The 19,572-nt window shown below is 38.5% G+C and overlaps 1 protein-coding gene across 3 annotated transcripts in view; it reads right to left on the reverse strand.

Moving 5' to 3' along the window:
• Window positions 1-19,572, reverse strand: part of Wasf3 (WASP family member 3) — a 130,966-nt gene that overhangs the window by 31,879 nt on the left and 79,515 nt on the right. For 2 of the 3 annotated variants that reach the window (XM_090342351.1, XM_090342349.1), the window contains exon 3: window positions 16,573-16,722. In XM_090342351.1, coding sequence (XP_090198477.1) covers window positions 16,573-16,705 — 133 coding nt within the window. In that variant the 5' untranslated portion in view covers window positions 16,706-16,722. The remainder of the gene's footprint in view (window positions 1-16,572; window positions 16,723-19,572) is intronic. The other variant, XM_090342350.1, reaches the window with a different exon arrangement.

Below are 19,572 nucleotides of genomic sequence, written 5' to 3' on the forward strand. Positions count from 1 at the left end.
TATGATGCTGTGCCACCCATAGCAAATTGTTTCAGGCAAGAAGCATCAGCAGATACTGAGACTCCTCATTTGTTGATATGCATTAACTAGGGGAAAACTTCACGTTAGAAAAACCTACTCAAGGGAGGGGGTGGGGGATGGAAATGGGGACAAAAACATGAGAAGGGGTAGTAATGTTTGTGAAGTAATGCACCTTCTATCTGGTGAATATAATGTAACCTTTCTATTAATTACAATAAAATATATTAAAAAAAGAAAAACCTACTCAGCCACCTGGAAGAAGCAACGTGTTATAAGACAAGCTTCTATTATACCTCGAAAAGAGACAGCACATCACCTGTAACAGTTCTGTCACTACCCCACTGTCCAATCACGAGGAGACTTGAAAATCAACATCCAGTCACATCCCACAAAGTCAATGGTTGGTTCTCTGTAAAATCTTTGGGAACACAGAAGGCAAAGGAAGACGAAGGAACTACTTCAGATGGAAGCAGACTAACAAGACAGAATATGGAGAGGAAAGAAGTCTCTGAAAACATAAATATAGTCTATATCTGAGAAACTGGGGTAAACACTTATGGAAATCCTTTACATTATTTTTGAACATTTTGATAAGTCTGAAATCATTTCAAAACAGAGTCAAAAAGGGAAACTGTTGTATGTTTTATTATGTATAGTTGCTACTGAATTCCACTTAACAAGTTATAATTATTGGGCTATGAGGTTTTTTTTCTTTTTTTTTTAATTGTATTTTACTGTTGGGCTAATATATAGAGGGGTTCCAGTTACGTTTGTCAGGTAGTGGGTGCATTACTTCTCACTAATACCCTTTCTCATATTTTTCTTTCTTTTTTAAAGTCTTATTTTCTTCAATCTCAAAGCAATTTGTATTTGTTGTAAAAAAGTATAGAAAACATAGGAAAGTGTTAGGAAAAAATGGACAAAATCCAATAAAAGTCATCTACTATTCACATTCCAATAATAAAAGTAATACAAGCACATGGTAGAAAGTACAGAAAACCCCCAAAGTAAAAATGTTATCCACAGTGAACTTCTTTGCAAGGCAAAGCATTTCTACAGAACTAAGATAACACTGATTCTCAGCACAGTCAGCTGTTGGTCAAGCATTCATCAAGTGGGCAGTGAGGCAGAGTATGAGCAGCTTGAAGAAACAGCTGTGAGTACAGCCAGTCTCATGAGGAGCACCAGGGAAACACAATAAACCAACAGGAACTATGTCAGGAGAAAACAAGTGCTGTGAAGTCAATAAAGCAGTGGGATACCAGAGAAGCGCAGAAGCGAGGGGTGCTCAGGTGGTCACCAAAGTCCTCTCTGGTAAAGTGTAAGAACTGACAGACATAAAGAGGCCTCCGTGTCAGTAGATTTTGGGGAAGAATCATCCAGAGAGAAAACAGAAACGCAGTGAGTGAGTGCAAAGAAACATGACTCACCCTTTTGGAGAGTAGGAACAGGGACTCAACTCCTGAGCAGGTGACAGGTAATAGCTGCCTTGAGACTAGAATCATGGTAGTGGTGGAATAATCAAATGTACAGATTAGGCACATATTCTGAAGATAACTAATCTCATTTACTATGGGACTGGATGTCTGGTGTCAGAGAAAGAGGAGATAACACACAAAAAAACTTGGAAGAATAGAGTTCTCATTTGGTAAGACAGACCTGGGGAAAGGGGAGGGAGAGGAAAGTTCAGTTTTAGATGCCTATGAAAAGCCCAAGAGAAAATATTGAATAGGCAGCTGTATACATGAACTTGAAGTCTAGATGTGAGGTCAGAAGCAAAGGTCTAAATTGAAGGGCTCCATCAACTCACCAAGGGAATGAGAGCAAGCAGATGAGTTCTAATTACTGAGCTTGGAAGCACTCTAACACAGAGAGGTTGGGAAGCTCAGCACAGGAGACTAAGAAAGAAAGAACCGCTTTTGAGGCAGGAGAAACATCAAAGTGATGTGGTCCAGAAGGCAGGTAAAGATAATAGATCCATGGAGAGGAAGTTACTAGTGAATCAAATACTTGATGTGATCAACTAACGAGACTGAAAATGGGGCATTAGCAACCTAGAAGTCACTGGTAATGCTGATAAGCACAAAACTGTAAGAGAGACAAGAGATAATGAGGGAGGCAGAGGTGGTGGAAATAAAAAGCTATCAAAGGACTCCTGCTGTGCAGGGTAACAAGAAATTTGAGTGGCAGGGATAGTTTGATCTGAGAGGTGGAGTGATCTGGGACATTTCTCTATGTTGTGTTTGATGGTAAAAATGCTGAATGAGGTGGCAAAGATGACGTGGAGAAAAGGTGAATGTAGTCTTGGAGTGAGCAGGGGCATGGGGTTCAGGGTGCAGGAGAGGAGATGATCTATCTAAATAGGAGTTGGGTAGAGGGTGGTAAGCAAGATGCTCTGGATCAGAGGCCTGATACTGGGTTGATCAGTCAGCAAGGGATGTCAACATTTCTTCACGTAGTCAGGGTAGAAGTATGAGGTGAAAAGAAATTAAGTAGGCACTCTAAGTGCAAAAGGTAATTAATGTAGAAACGATGGCAGCACTGCTGAGCAAAAATAAGAGCTCACCTGAGGAAGGTGCTCATGATTTTGAACCTTCTTTCTTTTCTAATATAAGTGGTTAAACCTACAAATTTCCCTCTAATCACTTTTTTAACTAAAATCCCACAAATACACTAGTATTTTGTGTTCACCTATTGAAACAGCTACTAATTTCCCTTTGAATTCTTTGATCCAAGGAATATTTAAAGATAGTATCTGATTTTTTTATCATTTAAGAATCATTTGAACAATTATGAATACCTCATATCAGCATACTCTATTAATCTTTTCTCAAAGTTATCGTTTAATGCCCTAACATATATATGTTCCATCTTTGTGAATGTTCAATGGGAATGTATATGCAACAGTTCGGGGTTTTAGAATATAAAGAGTAATTATGCCAAGTAATCTGACTATATTATCCACACCCTCCATAGTCTTAGAATTTTTTTTGTCAACATGTTCATTCAATTATTAAGGAGTTATTACCTATTAAAAATAGATAAGTTCCAAATATGATTTTGAGCTTATCTAGTTCTCCTTTTAGTTCTTTTTTTTTTTTTTTTGGCCCCCTTCTCTCTCTCTTTCTGGCCCCACTCGCTCCGGCCCCGCTTGCTCCGGTCCCTCTCGCTCCGGCCCCGCTCACTCCGGTCCCTCTCGCTCCGGCCCCGCTCACTCCGGCCCCTTCTCGCTCCGGCCCCTTCTCGCTCCGGCCCCTTCTCGCTCCGGCCTCACTGGCTCTGGCTCAGCTCGCTCCCGCACGCTCCGGCCCTGCTCGCTCCGGCCCCGCTCGCTCCGGCCACCACTCGGTTGGGCTCCGCTTGCTTGCTTTCGCTCTCTGTCGCTTGTTGCAGTCTCGTCTCTGTCACTTCCGGCTTGGTTGTGTCTCGTCTCTGCCACTTCCGGCTTGGTTGTGTATGTGGGATACCGAGGAATCGAACCCGGGTCTTTGTGCATGCTAGGCAAGCACTTTAACCGCTAGGCCAAACTCCCGGGCCCCAGTTCTCCTTTTAGTTCTACTTATTTTTATTTCATGTACTTTGGAATCCTCTTACTAGATGTATGTACATCTAAGATTGTTAATGTTCTTGAGTATTTTTTCTTTTTTGCTGTGCCTGAGCTTTTGTGCTCAGAGCTAACACCTGAGCCACAGCTCCACTTCCAGCTCTTGTGTTGCTTAAATGGAGATAAGAGTCTCATGTACTTTCTTGCCCAGTCTGGCTTCAAACTATGATCCTCAGCCTCCTGAGTAGCTAGGATTACAGGTGTGAGCCATCAGTACCTGGCCCTCATAATTTTCTTTAAATCTTGGCCTCAGTCTTACATGCATGTATCTTTGTCTTATTTAGCTGATAATCTCTTAGGAAGTGTCTAAATGTTTCGGTTTAAAGAAATTATTGATATAGATGGGTTTAATTCTACCACCTGGGCATTTGTTCTATTTTTTAAGTTTTTAATATGTAACTTTATTCAAATATGTTTGTATATTACATAATTCACTGATTTCTAGTACATAATCTGGTGTTTTTAAAATACTAAATTTAGGCTACCTAATTTTAAGACTTGTTATAAATTCATAGTAATCCAGATGGTTTGGTATTTGCTAGCAAAAGAGCAAGCAGACCAATGGAATAGACAAAACAGTCCAGAAATATACCTCACAAATTTGGCCAATTGATTTTTCACAGAGGAAATTTAATAGTGACAGTTTTTTCAATGAATAGTGAAAGAACTGAATATCCATTAAAAGACACACAAACTTTATATCTTATATGAAATTTCAGAATGGGCCACAGATCTCAATGTATAACAAAAAACTACATTTTTTTTAGAAAAACAGATTTCTGTGACCTAGAATCAAGCAAATAATTCATAAACATAACAATGAAAGTCAAATCCATAAAACAAGCAAACACTAACCAATGGACTTCATTAATGGTTTTTTTTTTTGTTCTGCAAAATACTGATAATAAATTTGGGAGAAAAAGTTATATATGGGAGAAAATACAATATGTACAAATCATGTACCCATCAAGATACCTGGAATGTATAAAAAAACTCAGAAGTAACAAAACCCAATTTTAAAAAAATGGGCAAAATATCTGAACAGACATAGGTATGACAGATAAGCACATAATCAATGTCACTAACCTTTAGGGAAATGCAAATTGAAACCTTAAGATCCTACCATACTCCTATTAGAATGACTGGAAAAAAAAGGTACGGAAAACACTAAAGGCTGGCAAAGACTTGGCAATCATGCACTGCTAATAGGAACCCAATGGTACAGCCACCCTGGAGCAAGTGTTTTCTTAGAAAGCTATGCATAAGCTTACAGGTGATGCAGCACTGTACTCACAGCAAGTTAACAGACAACAGAAAGTTAATGTTCATGTACAAAAACCTGGGTACATTTATAGCAGCTTTGTTAAGATTTCAAAAAACAAAAGAACCAAAAAAAGGGAAATATAGTCAGACTTTGATACATTCTTACAAGGAAATCTTATTCATGCCTATGAATGAGTACAGATGAATGGCTGTCAGGGATTTTTGTTTTGTTTTGTTTTGTGGGTCATGGAGTTTGAACTCTGGGGCTGGGCACTGTCCCTGATCTCTTCTGCTCAAGGCTACCACCCTACCGTTGAGCCAAGCTCCACTTCCTGTTCTAGAGGTTAACTGGAGATAAGAATCTCAGGTTCTTTAGTGCCCAGGCTGCCTTTGAGCCTCGATCCTCAGATCTCAGCCTCCTGAGTAGCTAGGATTACAGGCACAAGCCACCGCGCCCAGCTCATTTGTTCTATTTTTTTCCCCTTCCATTTTTGTTTCTTTTTTTCTTGTCTTCCAGGAAAATCATTTTTTTGTTGTTGTTGGTCTTGGGGCTTGAACTCTGGGCCTGGGCCCTGGCCCTGAGCTCTCCAGCTCAGGGCTACCATCCTACCCCTTGAGCTATAGGGACACTTCCAGTTTTCTGGTGGTTAATTGGAGATAAGAGTTTCTTGAACTTTAGTGCCTAGGCTGGCTTTGAACTGTGATCATCAGATTTCAGCTTTCTGAGAAGCTAGGATTACAGGCGTGAGCCATCGCGCCCAGCTGAAAATCAATCATTTTACAACTCCATTTTATCAGTGTTATTTTGTGTATGGGGGTGTGTGCATGAGAATGCCTGCCAGAACTGGGGCCTGAATTCTTACTTGGCTTTTTCCACAGCTGGTGCTCTAACACTTGAGTCTTACTTTCAGCCTCTTGCTGGTTAATTGGAGACTCATGGACTTTACTACCTAGGCAGAAAAGTTTTTTAACCTTGGAGCTGAGATCCTCAGATCTCAGCCTTCTGAGTAGATAGGATTACAGGTGTGAGCTACTGTGCCTGGCCACAATGAGTATCTTAATTAATCATAATCTACTTTCAAGTAATACAGTATTTCATAAACATTGTAAACAATAATATAATTCAATCTACCCCATTGGGCCCTCATAGCTCCTAATATCATTTATTTTATTGTCAAATAGATTATAAACTGGGGCCGGGAGTTTGGCCTAGTGGTTAAAGTGCTTGCCTAGCATGCACGAAGACCCGGGTTCGATTCCTTGGTACCACATACATAGGAAAAAAAAAAAAGCCGGAAGTGGTGCTGAGGCTCAAGTGGTACAGCTCTAGCCTTGAGAAAGTCCAAGGACAGTGCTCAAGCCCAGGACTGGCAAAAAAAAAAAAAAAAAAAAAAAAGAGATTATAAACTTTAATCTTTTCTACAAAAAGACTTTTTGCTTTCATTTTCAGAGGCTGCTTTCATTAAGAATAAAATTTGGTTTCTATGGCTTCTGAAGAAAATTTAGTAGTCATTCCATAGTCTCTCCCTTCCCATATGTAATCTACATGTTTTCCCTTACTTTTTTTTCTCTTATCTTCTTTTTGTTCAGTTTGAGTTTTTGTAATCTGACGCTATGAGATTTACCTGTTGGTCAACAGGTATCATCCATGTTCTAAAACCTCGACCACAATTTGTTCTCTTCTGTACTTACCTTTGTTGGGATTATATGTGTTAGATCATCTGATATTGCCCTGTACTCTGGATTTTTTATTAAAGAATTTATTAACATTGATTTTTACATATTTCAAAGGACATATTTAACAAACAAGTATTCAAGAAGGGACTCTCTATATACAATCACTGGCACTTAGATTTCAGAACATAATTAAAATTAGGGTGAGGGTTTGTATGTCATAGATACATATTAATCTATGTAATAAAACATTATGTCTATAGACTCATAAATTTTTACGTCTATGTAGTTATGTTTGTATTTCCAATACCATGTCCATAGCATTGGATACGCAAACATTGAGTCCTCACTCTTGTCCTGTTTGGATCTAATAGCCACTTATTAAGGATACCATACGCCTTTTATTCCTTTGGTCTTGTCTCACTGAACATGATTCGCTCTAGATTCATCCACTTCCCTGCAAATGCCATTATTTTATCTTGTCTGTTGGCTATGTAGAATTCCATTGTGTGTGTGTGTGTGTGTGTGTATACATACATATATATATATATATATATGTGTGGTGTATGTATACACCACATTTTCTGTATCCATTCCTCTGCAGTAGGGCATCTGGACTGTTTCCATCTCCTGGCTATTGTGAATAGTGCAGAGATGAACATAGCTGGGCAGGTGTCCTTATCGTATTTTGGGTAATGATGTTCAGGAGTGGTATGGCGAGATCATAGGCAAGGTCAATTTTCAGTTCTTTAAGATACTTTGGATGTTTTAAAGTACCCAAATTAACTAATTTCCCCTGTGTATTAATCTGTATAATTCTATTGAATTCTAAGTTCATTGGTCACTTTATTCTGTCTCATCTTCTGTTAGGCTCATCAATTGAATTTACATCATTTGTTAGGTTCAATCGAATCCTTCCTCTTTTCTTTCTTTTTCTATGGCAGAGATATCTGAACCCAGGGCCTTGCACTTACACATGGCTCTATTGTTTGAGCCATGCCACTAGTCCTGCTTTTTTTGCTGATTATTTTAGAGAGAGAGCCTAATGAATTTTTCTGCCTGAACTGACTTTGACGTTGATCCTCCAGTTTTCTGGCTTTGAACCTCAATCCTCCAGATTTATCCTTCCTAGTAGCAAGGATTACAGGCATAAACCACCAGCACCTGGTTCTGAATTTTTCCTTTCTGATATAGTTCTACTGTTTTAAAAAGTAGCTTCTATTGTCCTGCTGACATTCTCATTTCTTCACACAAGTTGTTCAGCTTTCCCACATCAAGACATTTGATTTACAATTTTTATCTGGTATCAGAGCATGGTGGCGCATACCTGTAATCCCAGAAAATTGAAAAGCAGAGATCAGAAAGATTCCACTTTTAGGCCAGTCCGGCAATATGTTCCTAGCAATCGAATATATGGGAAGTATAAACACAAGAGTCACATTCTAGATTAGCTTAGAAGAAGGGGAAAACAAACAAACAAAAACAAGACTATTTGAAAGATAACCAAAGCAAAAAGAACTAGCTCACATGATAGAGCGCCTATCTAGCAAGCACAGAATCTTTAATTCAAACCCAGTACCACAAAAAAATTTACATAAATTTCCATCTTTCACATAGTATCCATCTGGTTTTACATGCTTCCTATATTCATTAGGGCCCTTAGCATAGCAACCATAATGATTCCAAACCTGACAATTCTACTATCCTTGCCATAAATAAATATGGTTCTCATGCTTGCTATTATCTTTTCAAACTGTGTTCACCCCTTTCCCTCTACCCCAAACTTCTGGGCAAAGGAGGAGGATGTACTGGTGCTTGGGCTTGAACTCAGAGCCTGGGTACTTGTTTCTTAGATTTTGTATGCAAGGCTCTACCACTTAAACCGCAGCTCCACTTCTGCTTTTTAAGTCTAACTGGAGACCAGAGTCTCACAGACTTCCCTGCCCCAATTGGTTTCAAACCACGATTCTCCTATCTCATGATTATGATTTCTGAATAGCTAGGATTACAGGATTATCTTTTAATAATTAAAGGATGTATCTTTTTATACTTTTTTGTGTGTGGTGAAAGCTAACCATGACATTATGGATAGAAGAAATTGGGTACACATGACACAGTGGAAAAGTTCCTGGGCAGACAAGTATACAATTGGGTACTTTCCTTCCTCCAGGGATGCCATAAGGTCTGGTAAATCTGAATTGTTAAATAACTTCTTTTCGGGGTGAGTATGTTAAGAAGAGTAGAAAGTTCGGGGCTTTTTTCAAAATTGCTACTTTTTTTCTTCTGTTATTAACAGCCAACCATTTTTCACTGTGAGAACCAAGTAGGGGCCCTGGGAGTAAACATACAAAAGTGTGGGAGCCCCCATTGTGACTGCCCCCACCTCAAAACTTTGAAGTCTCAAACTTGTCCTTGCTAAGCCTCCAGCAAGGTGTCAATTACAATTCATGTTTTCCAGCCCAGGTTCAATCCACAGGTGAACCATGGATCTCTGCTTAATGTTCTGCATCTCCCTCTCCAATTTTGAGCAACAATTTGTTCTTTCACACCAGTTCTCTGGATTGGGGAAAACTGGTTTTTAGTTTGTTCAGCTTTTTTTCTTCTATGGATCGAAGTTACTTCCATTCCTCTAGGGTAAGATCAGAAACTGAAGTCCCTTCAATGTATTTAAAAGCCCTTACCAGTTAATTCCAAAATTAGGATCATCTATGGCTCATGCTCCTTTCTACTGACTTCTTTTTCTCTTTATTATGTCCTTTTTGGCCAGAATCCCTATTTTACTGGAGAGTGTGCATAACAGAAGGAAGTCTACAGTAGCAAATGTTTACTCCCATGCAAAGGCATACTTTAAGAAAGATTATTACTTTGGGCTAATACCATCACCATGTACATGATAATGAGAGTAATTATGGTTAAAAATTAAAAAATTTTAAACCTTTAAAATCTTTACCTCAAACTTTTTAGGTGGCTTCTTTTAATGACAGCAAAATTAAACCAATCCAGGAAAATCTACAAATCACTTACAACATTGCAATAAGCTCTGAAACTCAAAGAATATCGATGATATACCAGAGGTGCTAAGATTTATCACTGTGACAAAATATCTGAACAAAATAAGGAGAAAGGATGTATTTTGGTTATGGTTTCAGTCTACCATGGTGTAACAGCACTCATCTCACTGTAAACAAAATTAAAGAGGTAGATAAGGAAAGAGAGAGCATGAGAGGGAAAGGAAGGAAGAAAGGAAGGAAGGGAGGGAGGGAGAGGAGGGAGAGGGCAGAGGGAGAGGGCAGAGAGGGAGGGGGAGGGGGAGAGGAAGGAGGAGAGGAAGACGGGAAAGGGAGCAACATTGATCAAGATATAATGTATCATTACTTTCCAGTGGTGTGTATATGAAACATAAATGACTTTCATGTTTAAGCATAATACCACCATCAAGCTACTTCATTATGTATAAACAAGTATTTCAAAAATAAAAAAATAATTCTGAAATCTAGAATACTTCTAGCAAGGCACCAGTGGGCTCACACCTATGTAACCCTAGCTACTCTGGAGGCTATCTGAGAAATGTAGTTTAAATTCAGCCAGGACAGCAAGGTGCCTGAGACTCTATACCTTCAATTAACCACCAAAAAAGACGTAAGTGAAGCTACAGTTCAAATGGCAGAGCACTATCCTGGAGGGACAAAAGCTCAGGAACAATGCTCAAGCCTTGAATACTGGTACCAAGAAATAAAAATCTTCAGATCCCAAACATTTCTGATAAAAAATATCTAACCTATGGCTTCCTAAAAAGATAGTAATTCTTACCTCCCTTCCCTATTAAGTTTGAATCATTAAACCTCCCTACCTTATTAAGTTTGAATCATTAAAATGTTTAACTTTTTGTTAAATCTTTTTGAGCTATTTTTATCTTAATATAACTCTAGCCTTAAATCAGAGTAGAAATATATTCACGAAATCTTTCCTTTATAAACTGTGTTTTATTTCCTTCTTCTCTCCCCAAACCTCATAGGCTAAAATCATCCAAGAACATGTATGCCTTCAGAATATCTAAATCTTCATTATGAGTAGTACTGACATTATAATCAAGTAACACAACTCCAAAAATTTCAGATCCAACTATATAAAGCAAGCCTGCAAGGAATAACTTTTCTGCCAATATGGCCTTTGGTTTGACAGGAAACATAATTTATACCTTGAGGAATATTAAAGAAACAATCACTTTAAAAATCTTTAAAAAGCAAGAAAATTTTCTGTCTCCTTAAAATTATTATGCCAAATGTAATTAATGGAAAAACAGATTTTGTAATGATTAAGAAAAAGAGATATCGATTTTAAATTAAGGGAAACACAGAACTGGGGCCATTTGTGGAATTATCTTTTTTCACTGGGATGAAGTGGTTCTCATACAGCAAAAGTGATCCAAGATGTACGCAACAACTGTGTGCCCTCAAAGAAAAAAATCATATATCCCAATCCTGGAAGCCAAGGTAAATGGTTATAGTACATCATTTTTATAATCTCTAGCTTAAAAAAAAAAAACGTAGCTTAGATCCTGGTGCTGGCGGTTCATAGTAATACCAGCTACTCAGAAGTCTGATATCTGAGGATGGAATGGAACTTGGACTAAGCAGGGAAGATCATGAAACTCTAACCTCCAATACACTATTGTGATTCAAGTCGTAGAGCACTAGCACTGAGAAAAAGAAGCTCAGGAATCAAGTGCCCACACCTGGAGTTCAAGGTGCACAAAAACACAAACACACACACACACACACACACACAGAAAATGTGGCTTAGAAACAACAAATATGTTTATTATATAGTATGCATGGGTTCAAAGCTATTTATATAGTGAACTATTTTGTACAAAGTTATTTACTAGGCATTACCAATAATTTTCTCTAATCAATGAAATTTTGTACTTTTTTCTTTTGTGTGCTTCTGTGCTAAATTTTCTACATCATATTATTAGTACAAGGGCATATACCAAAAACTTTGTGGAGCAAAGAGCAGAATGACCCACTATTGTTCTAACTCCTAACTTTGTGAGATCCTGGAACTATTTTTAAGAGATGGGAAGAAATATCATAAGAACAAAGAAAAAGTAGTAAAAATCAACTTACAAAGTATTAAAAAGAACTGTGATGTCCTTGGCACAAATGCTCTGTCTCCATCTCCTTTCTCAAACAAATTATATTAAAATTACCAGTAAGAATTTGATAGCAAAAAAAAAAGATACTGCAATTTTAACTGAGCAACTAGCTGATAGGAACGAGAACACTCAGATTATTAATCAAGGATAGTGATGAAAAGCTCTCATGATTTAATGTTAATTGCTGCATTAAACTGTCATTATCTGAAGAAAAAAACATCAATTTATTCCCTAGCTGGAAACCAAGAAAAACACCATTAGCCAAAACTGCTTTAGAAAGTGGCTTTCCTATACCCTCATTCCTTTTACCTCTCAGAAGTTAGTGACACTCAAAAATATGTAAATTCATGAAGACTTTTTGTTGGATAAAGCTATAATTCTTTTCAATGGTAAGACTAAGCTACAAATTTCTTCTTTTGTTGCTATAACTATTCTTTAACTCATAGTTGGATTAAATAGATTCCACTGTTTTAAAAAGCCTGATAAAAATATAATCCTGCTGAAATTTCTGGCCCTTGAGTCAAGTCAGATGTCAAATTTGCATGTAAAACATAGCAATAGTTAAAAACTACACGTTTCCCCAAAACTACGTAGAGTATATAAGACCAAATTCTGGCCTTGCTGTTGCTGTTAGTCATTTAAATCCTCATGGTTCTGAACTGTTTCCACAAAAGATTTAGAATGATCCGATGAATGGGGACCTCATTTTTTTTTTCTTGACAGTCCTGGGCTTGGGCTTAGGGCCTGAGCACTATCCTTGGACTTCCTCAAGGCTAGAGCTCTACCACTTGAGCCTTAGCACCACTTCCGGCTTTTTTTCTATGTATGTGGTACTGAGGAATTGAACCCTGGTCTGCGCGAATGCTAGGCAAGCACTCTGCCACTAGGCCAAATTCCTGGCCCAGGGAACCTCAATTTTTAGTCTTTCTTGTTAGAAAAGACTGAGAAATGCCTTCTAGAATTCTGTTGTGTTTTGTCTTGCCTACAGCTACCAAAGAATTAGTTCCTTTAGTCCTCACCATGGAACTGAGAGAGACTAACTAGGGAACATGTGCCTTTGAGACAGGTGCATTTAGGTTTCCCACTCAAGTCTCTCCTCACAGATAGCGATGACCCATGTTGGGTCAAGGCAAGTTCTTAAGCTTCCATCAGCCTTATCCTTTCTTCCTCCACCAAGAAAGCCTTCATGGACTAAATCCAATTCTATAGAAAATGCAGGAAGCTACACAACCCATATCCTGATCTACACTTGAAAATGAGTTACGGATATGGAGGCAACATGAACATCTCAGAGATAATGCTTCATTCTCATCTGGACCAATTAAATATTGACAGGTACTCCAAGAATAAAAGAAAAAAATCTGTAATTGACTTTATAATGGGGATAAACTACTCAGCAAAAGAAGATTACTAATATAGTAATCTGTGTATTCCTAGAACTTTAAAAAATACATGTTAAGGAGATGGAAGTATATATTAGTAGTATATCACTTGTCTGTACCGGTCCTGGGTTAGATTTCCAGCAGAATACAAAGTGTATCACTTTTTAATCTTCTTTAATACATTAACATTCAGTGAGGAATCTATATAAACTAAAAATTCTCCAATAATGATATCATTTATTACGTGATAGTGTTGTCTTGAAAGCAGATCATAATAAACGTGTATCTGCTTTCCATTTTATAACCATGTTGATGTTATTTATAAATTACAGACAAATTTAAAATATGCTCAACTATTTTATTTGCTGTGTTGGACCTATAGGGGTATTGAGTGACTAAGCACAAATAAATTATTGGTAACTCTAAGTTGTTATTCTATCATCAATTAATAAGTCAGCATCTTAGTGAGTTTAGGGTATTGTTACAGAATACCATAGACTGAGTGGTTTATAAACAGTTCTAGAAGCTGGAAAGTTAAAAGTCAGTGGGCCAGTAGATTCAGTATCTGATGAGAGCTTCTCTCCCTCCTACATCCACTCCCATCCCCCCACCCCGCCCCCAGCTCCCATACTAGAGTTTGAACTTAGGACCTTATGCTTTCCATGTAGGCACTGTACTGATGAGCCAAATTCCAGCCCTTTTTGTACACTGGTTATTTTTGAGATAAGTGTTACTTTCTATCCAGTCCCAGGTCTGGACTGTGGTCTGCCTATTTTAGGTTACCAACATAGTTGGTATGACTGAAATGTGAAACTCACCCAGTATTCTTCCAATAATGGAGTTGTAGCATTTTTGTATGGTCTGGCCATCCATACAAATTAGCACAACAGGTATACAACACTATCAAACTATTGGTTGAGAAGTGGAGAGGTGTCTCATGAATCCTTCTGTTCAACTTGGCCTGCAATCTTATCCTCCCATTCTAAGACTCTCAAACCGATAGGATTACAAGCATGAGTCCAGCTTCTTGGGCTTTTATAATACAGGCACTAATTTTATTCATGAACCATCACCACTCAAAAGCCCTATCTGTAAATATGAATACATTAGGGATTAGAATTTCAACATAGGAATTTTCAGGAGACACTCAATCCATAGCACTCAGTTGTCTTAGTTTTGTAGACTTATTTCCCTTACACACACACACACACACACACACACACACACACACACACACACACACACAAATGCATTCCTTTTTTGGGGGGGGGCAGTCCTGGGGATTGAATTGGGGGCCTAAGCACTGTCCTTGGGCTTTCTCCAAGGTTAGTGCTCTACCACTTGAGCCACAGCACCACTTCCAGCTTTTTCTATATATGTGGTATTGAAGAATTGAACAAAGGTCTATGTGCATGCTAGGCAGGCACTGTACCACTAGGCCAAACTCTTGGCCCCTATATTCCTCCTTTTGTAAGAGAGTACTTGCATATTCTGATTCCAAGATCCAGACATATTCTAAGATCCAACTGGAAGAGAGGGTTCACCCTTGTGAGGTTCCAGGTCTCTCTTATGTGCGGTTCTTTCTGTGTGTCCTTGCTCTGTTTTCTTTACCACTGACTTATTTCTCCTTGTTCTGTCAGAAGAACTTCAGCTTACCGATTAGTAGTGGTCATAATGGCTTCTTCATCAGTGAGTCTTTCTCAGTTCAAATTTCCTAAAAGGATCTGATGAACAACTCATTTTTCAATATAGATACATTGATGAGTAACAACATCTCTGGGGTTCCTGAGCCTCCTGTTTTAATATTTCCCAAGTGGTTCTGATAGTAAGGATTAGGAGCCACTGAGGGAGCCTAACTAAGAACTGAATGCTATTTAGGGCAGGTGCACTTAGATAATTATATGGGATACATCAAAAATCCAGGCCAGAGGGAATATAAGTTTCTTACTGCTGCTGTATCAAATTACTGCAAACACAGTAGCTTAAAATAGTTCTGGAGGTCTGAAGTCTAAAACAGATTTGTTTGATTAAAATTAAGATGCTGGGGGCCCGGAGTTTGGCCTAGTGGTAGAGTGTTTGCCTAGCATGCACGAAGGCCCCGGTTCCTTTTAGGGAAGAAGGATCTGGTTCCTCACCTTCTCTAGCTTCCAGCACTGCCTGTCCACACTGTTTGGTATCTGGACTGTTCCACCATCATCTTTAAAGTCAGCAAATAGCCATTTGAGTTTTTCCCACAGCATATACTGGGACACTGATTCTTCACCCTCTCTATTTTATTTAAAGGCTTATCTCTTTCTCTTATGGCCAGCTGCTTAGTAATCAAAGTCTCTCTTGTACATAACATGAAACATCTACAAAGGGGGATTTAATGATTCCACCTAGAGTGCTAGCCTTGAGCAAAATAAGTTCAGCGACAATGCCCAGGCTGAGTTTAAGCCCCATGACTGGCAAAAAAGATATATATCAATATTTTAACAAAATAGTACAATTCTTCTACAAAAATAAATATGTAAGTGCAGGGCTTCTTCAAAAAACAAGTGAATTTCTTAACGAAAGCAAAACAAAAAGAAGAGAAAAAAACCCTTTATGTGCTTAAGGCTATGAGTGTATGGAATTTTGTGGAAGGTTTTCTAGTTATTAACAAGGTTTCTGAAATTTTTAACTGTGAAAATCTGTCACCAAAAATGCCACATAAACCATCTAAACAGAAAGGAGTGGGATGAAGTGAGAAAACAAGATCACATAAATGTAAGCTAGGGGAAGACAGTCAACTTCAAAGAGTTATACAGAAAAATGCATTTTCATGTATCTTTCCGTCCTAAAAAATGGACTAGACCTTGGAAATCTAATGCCAACATTCAAAAGTAGAATAGCAGAAAGTCTTTTCTTTCTTAAGCTTTCATTTGCCACCAACCTGTATACACACAAACTTCAATGAAGTCTAACAGTTTATCTGTTGATCTGCAATTTTCAAGTCAGCACCTTCATGAATTTCAACTTTTAGTATATTAAATCAGAAAACTCTTACTGTTTTTTTTCTTAATCGCACATTTGAAATGTTATGCAACCCACTCATTTTCCCACAGAATAGAGGTACTAGCTAGCATTGTTTAAAAGGAAGTAACTGATCACATCAAATTAAGAAGCCAGTAAGAAAACGAAATAAAATTTAAACTACCAAGTACCTTCATTTCTCAAAAAGAATTCAAAAATGAACATTATTTTAACTCTGTATGTTTTGTCTTATCTAATAATTTGTGAAGTGGTAATCTCAGGGTAACATCTTAAAAGCATAATGTTAAGTGCTACAAGTCTAGTAGAGGCATAATAGCTGATATCCTGGGAAATGCAAAAGAAAAGTTCTTTCCTTTAAAACTGTAAGTGTTGAATTGAAATCAGTTTACTAAAGTCTGTAAAAATGTTGTCAGTAACCAGAAAAAAAAACAAAAAACAAAAAACAGAGGACTTACTGAGACTGCTTAGCTGGCGAATGACGGCAGCTAGAGTACTGTTGGTTACACATTCGAGTTCACTGGTAATCCCTTCAGGCAGAGCTCCCCGGCAAAGGTGCCGGGGTTCAATGTTCCTCTTCACCAAAGGCATGGCTCACAATCTGAAAACTAAAATGACACTTCTGAAAAAAATCTTACAGTCACATCTTCACAAGTTCAGTCTTTTCTCTCTTGAAAATTAATTCTGGCAAGAATTTTTATTGTCTTACTATTTTTATGATGCAACAAATGCTTTATCGCTTCAATGAATCTTACAGATACCAGATATGTTCATAATACAAACCTTTTTAAGGAAAAACAACATATGCTGGAGTTTCCTTTAAGTATTTGAGACTGAGTATATGTATTTTTATCTCCTGCCCTCTCTCAGGAGAGGATGACAGAAAAGAGAAAAAGTCCACATCACTGCTATCATTTTCATCTTGGTCCCATGGCATGGTGGTCTTGGGATGTGGGGTCCTTATTTTAAGGAGGTGAGCCCTAGTAGGGGGACTTGATAAAGATTGCAGGACCTTGGCTGGGAATTTGGCCCAGTGGTACAGTGCTTGCCTAGCATGCACGAAGACCCAGGTACGATTTCTCGGTACCACATACATAGAAAAAAAAAAAGCCAGAAGTGGTGCTGAAGCTCAAGTGCTGGAGCTCTAGTCTTGAGAAAGTCCAAGGACAGTGTTCAGGCCCTCAGCCCAGGACTGGCAAAAAAAAAAAAAAAAAAAAAAGATTGCGGGACCTTTGACCCATCCTGCTTCCTAGCATGAAGTGAGCAATTTTGCTCCACCATGGGCTCCCACCATCAGGTGCTACCTCTTCATAGGCTCAAAGCAAAAGGGCCAAGTAGGCATAGGCTGAATCTTCTAATTGTAAGTAAATTACAAACACACACACACACACAATTTATTCTGGTGGCCTTGAATTCAGGGCCTTGCACTTGGAAGGAAATCCTCTACCACTTGAGCTATCCTCCTTCCTTTTTCAAATAGTTTTACATTTATGCCTGGGCCAACCTAGACTTTCCATCCTATTTTCTATTTCCTGAAGAGCAAGGCTGACAGGCACATATCCTCACAACTCTAGCTTTTTGTGCTGAAATGAGTTTTCACAATTTGGGGGGGGGGGCAGGTTGGTCTTGAACAAGGATCCTCCCAATCTCAAACTGCTACAGAAATAGGACTAGGACTACAGGCATGAGCCACTGTACCTTGTCCCCTCTTCTTTCTTTATAAAGTGACTTCCCTGGTTCTTTTTTCTTTTTTTTTTTTTTGTCATACTAATGGAATGTCACTAGCAGAAGTAGTCACAGCGGAAAAGCAGATAGTGTAACCAGATTATAAAACAGAAAAGGCCAAACCTACACTGCAAATGTTAAGTAAACCCACAGGATGCCATAATCTTCCTACTCTCCTTAACAAAAGCTGAGAAATAAGCGGCTACAAGTACCTGTAAAATGCACACAAATGGCTTTGGATAACTCCTTTAAGTATTCCTTCTCTCTTAGAATGCCCCAGTTCCACCCTACCAAGTATGCTTCACTCTGAAAAAGGTAAATTAGAGGATCTGGACTTGGCATAGCTAAGGCAAGCATACCACCAAAGTCTGTATTGACTGGCAACCTACATTCACCTTTTCTGGCTCTGATCTCTCTCTCCATGTGGTCTTAGAATGCTGGCAGACTGGACTCTACTTCCTGTCAGAATAGATTAGAAACTCCTCCCTGGGGACTATTTGAAGAGAAAAGATCCACAAACACTGTTGCTGGGGAAGGGAGCCAGGTGGGGGTGGTTTCTCCCAATTGCTTGCCAGATCACCCCACTTGCCAATTATCTCCCCAGCCACACAAGATTCATTAGACTTTAGACTTAAATTAGAAGAAACAATCACACAAGCAAAGAGTTCTCAATTACATTATCAATAAAGTAAAATCCCAAGTTTCTACTTAAGGAGGCAGGTAGTACGTCAAACCCAATCCTCATGAAACACTAGAAAATCCAATTGTCTGTGATAAAACATAGAAAAGTCCAGTTACCTGGCCCTGAAAGGCCAATCTGGGATGTTTGTTAGATAAAAGAAATGAAAATTCTGTTTAAACAACTGCAGTTGGGTTTTCTGTTACTTAAAGCCCAAAACACTCCCAACTAATGTGATTACTGAATTACCTATTATACCTAAAGAAGTTGGAGTGTTGCACACACATATCAAAATCTTTGCTTCTCTTTCTCCTTTTCTGATACACTTTGGGTCATTTAATGAGTTACTCATTGAGCACCTGTTATGTACCCAGGCATGGCAGCTGATGAGGATGCAAACACAAGAGAAGATGTACCAGGTCTCTCCTACAATGGACAGGTCATCCACCAAATCACACAGTACACCTTCCAGTACAATCAGTGCATGAAAAGACCCACCTTTGTAGTCACCGGCAGCCTCTCTGCCAGTGTGTGATTGCTTAAATGACACCTAAGAGGTATATGGACTAGCTCACAAGACATCTGAGGCAAAGGGATGTAGAGAATGAACTGGAGACTGGCAAGGAGCAGGAATCAAGGAAACATCCTGGCAAATCTCAGTATTTTATTTGGTATTTCTGCCTACCACTATAATAGTGGTTTAGCACAATATCCACAATTCAGAATCACATACTCCCTACAGACAGGTACACTAGCTATAGCACATAGCCCCACCTATCTGGACCTCAGTTGATTCCCTGCACAATGGAGACATTTCCCCACTGGGAAATGAGCATATTGGTGCCTCCCAGAATGAGGGTTAATGAGATACCACAAATATAAATCACTCAGAACCATGTCTGAAGTACAGCAACACTCAAAAAATGAGGCTGATTAAAGTGGCTGTATTATCTTACACAGTCATTGCTATCATTTTAATTACTGATCTGATTATAAGAACAGAATAAAAACAGTTTTCTGGTTCAGGGTAATAGCTCAACCTGAGAAAATAATA

The sequence above is a fragment of the Megascapheus bottae genome, chromosome 11 (assembly GCF_031878675.1).
Source record: "Megascapheus bottae isolate mThoBot1 chromosome 11, mThoBot2.hap1, whole genome shotgun sequence".
Lineage (NCBI taxonomy): Eukaryota > Metazoa > Chordata > Mammalia > Rodentia > Geomyidae > Megascapheus > Megascapheus bottae.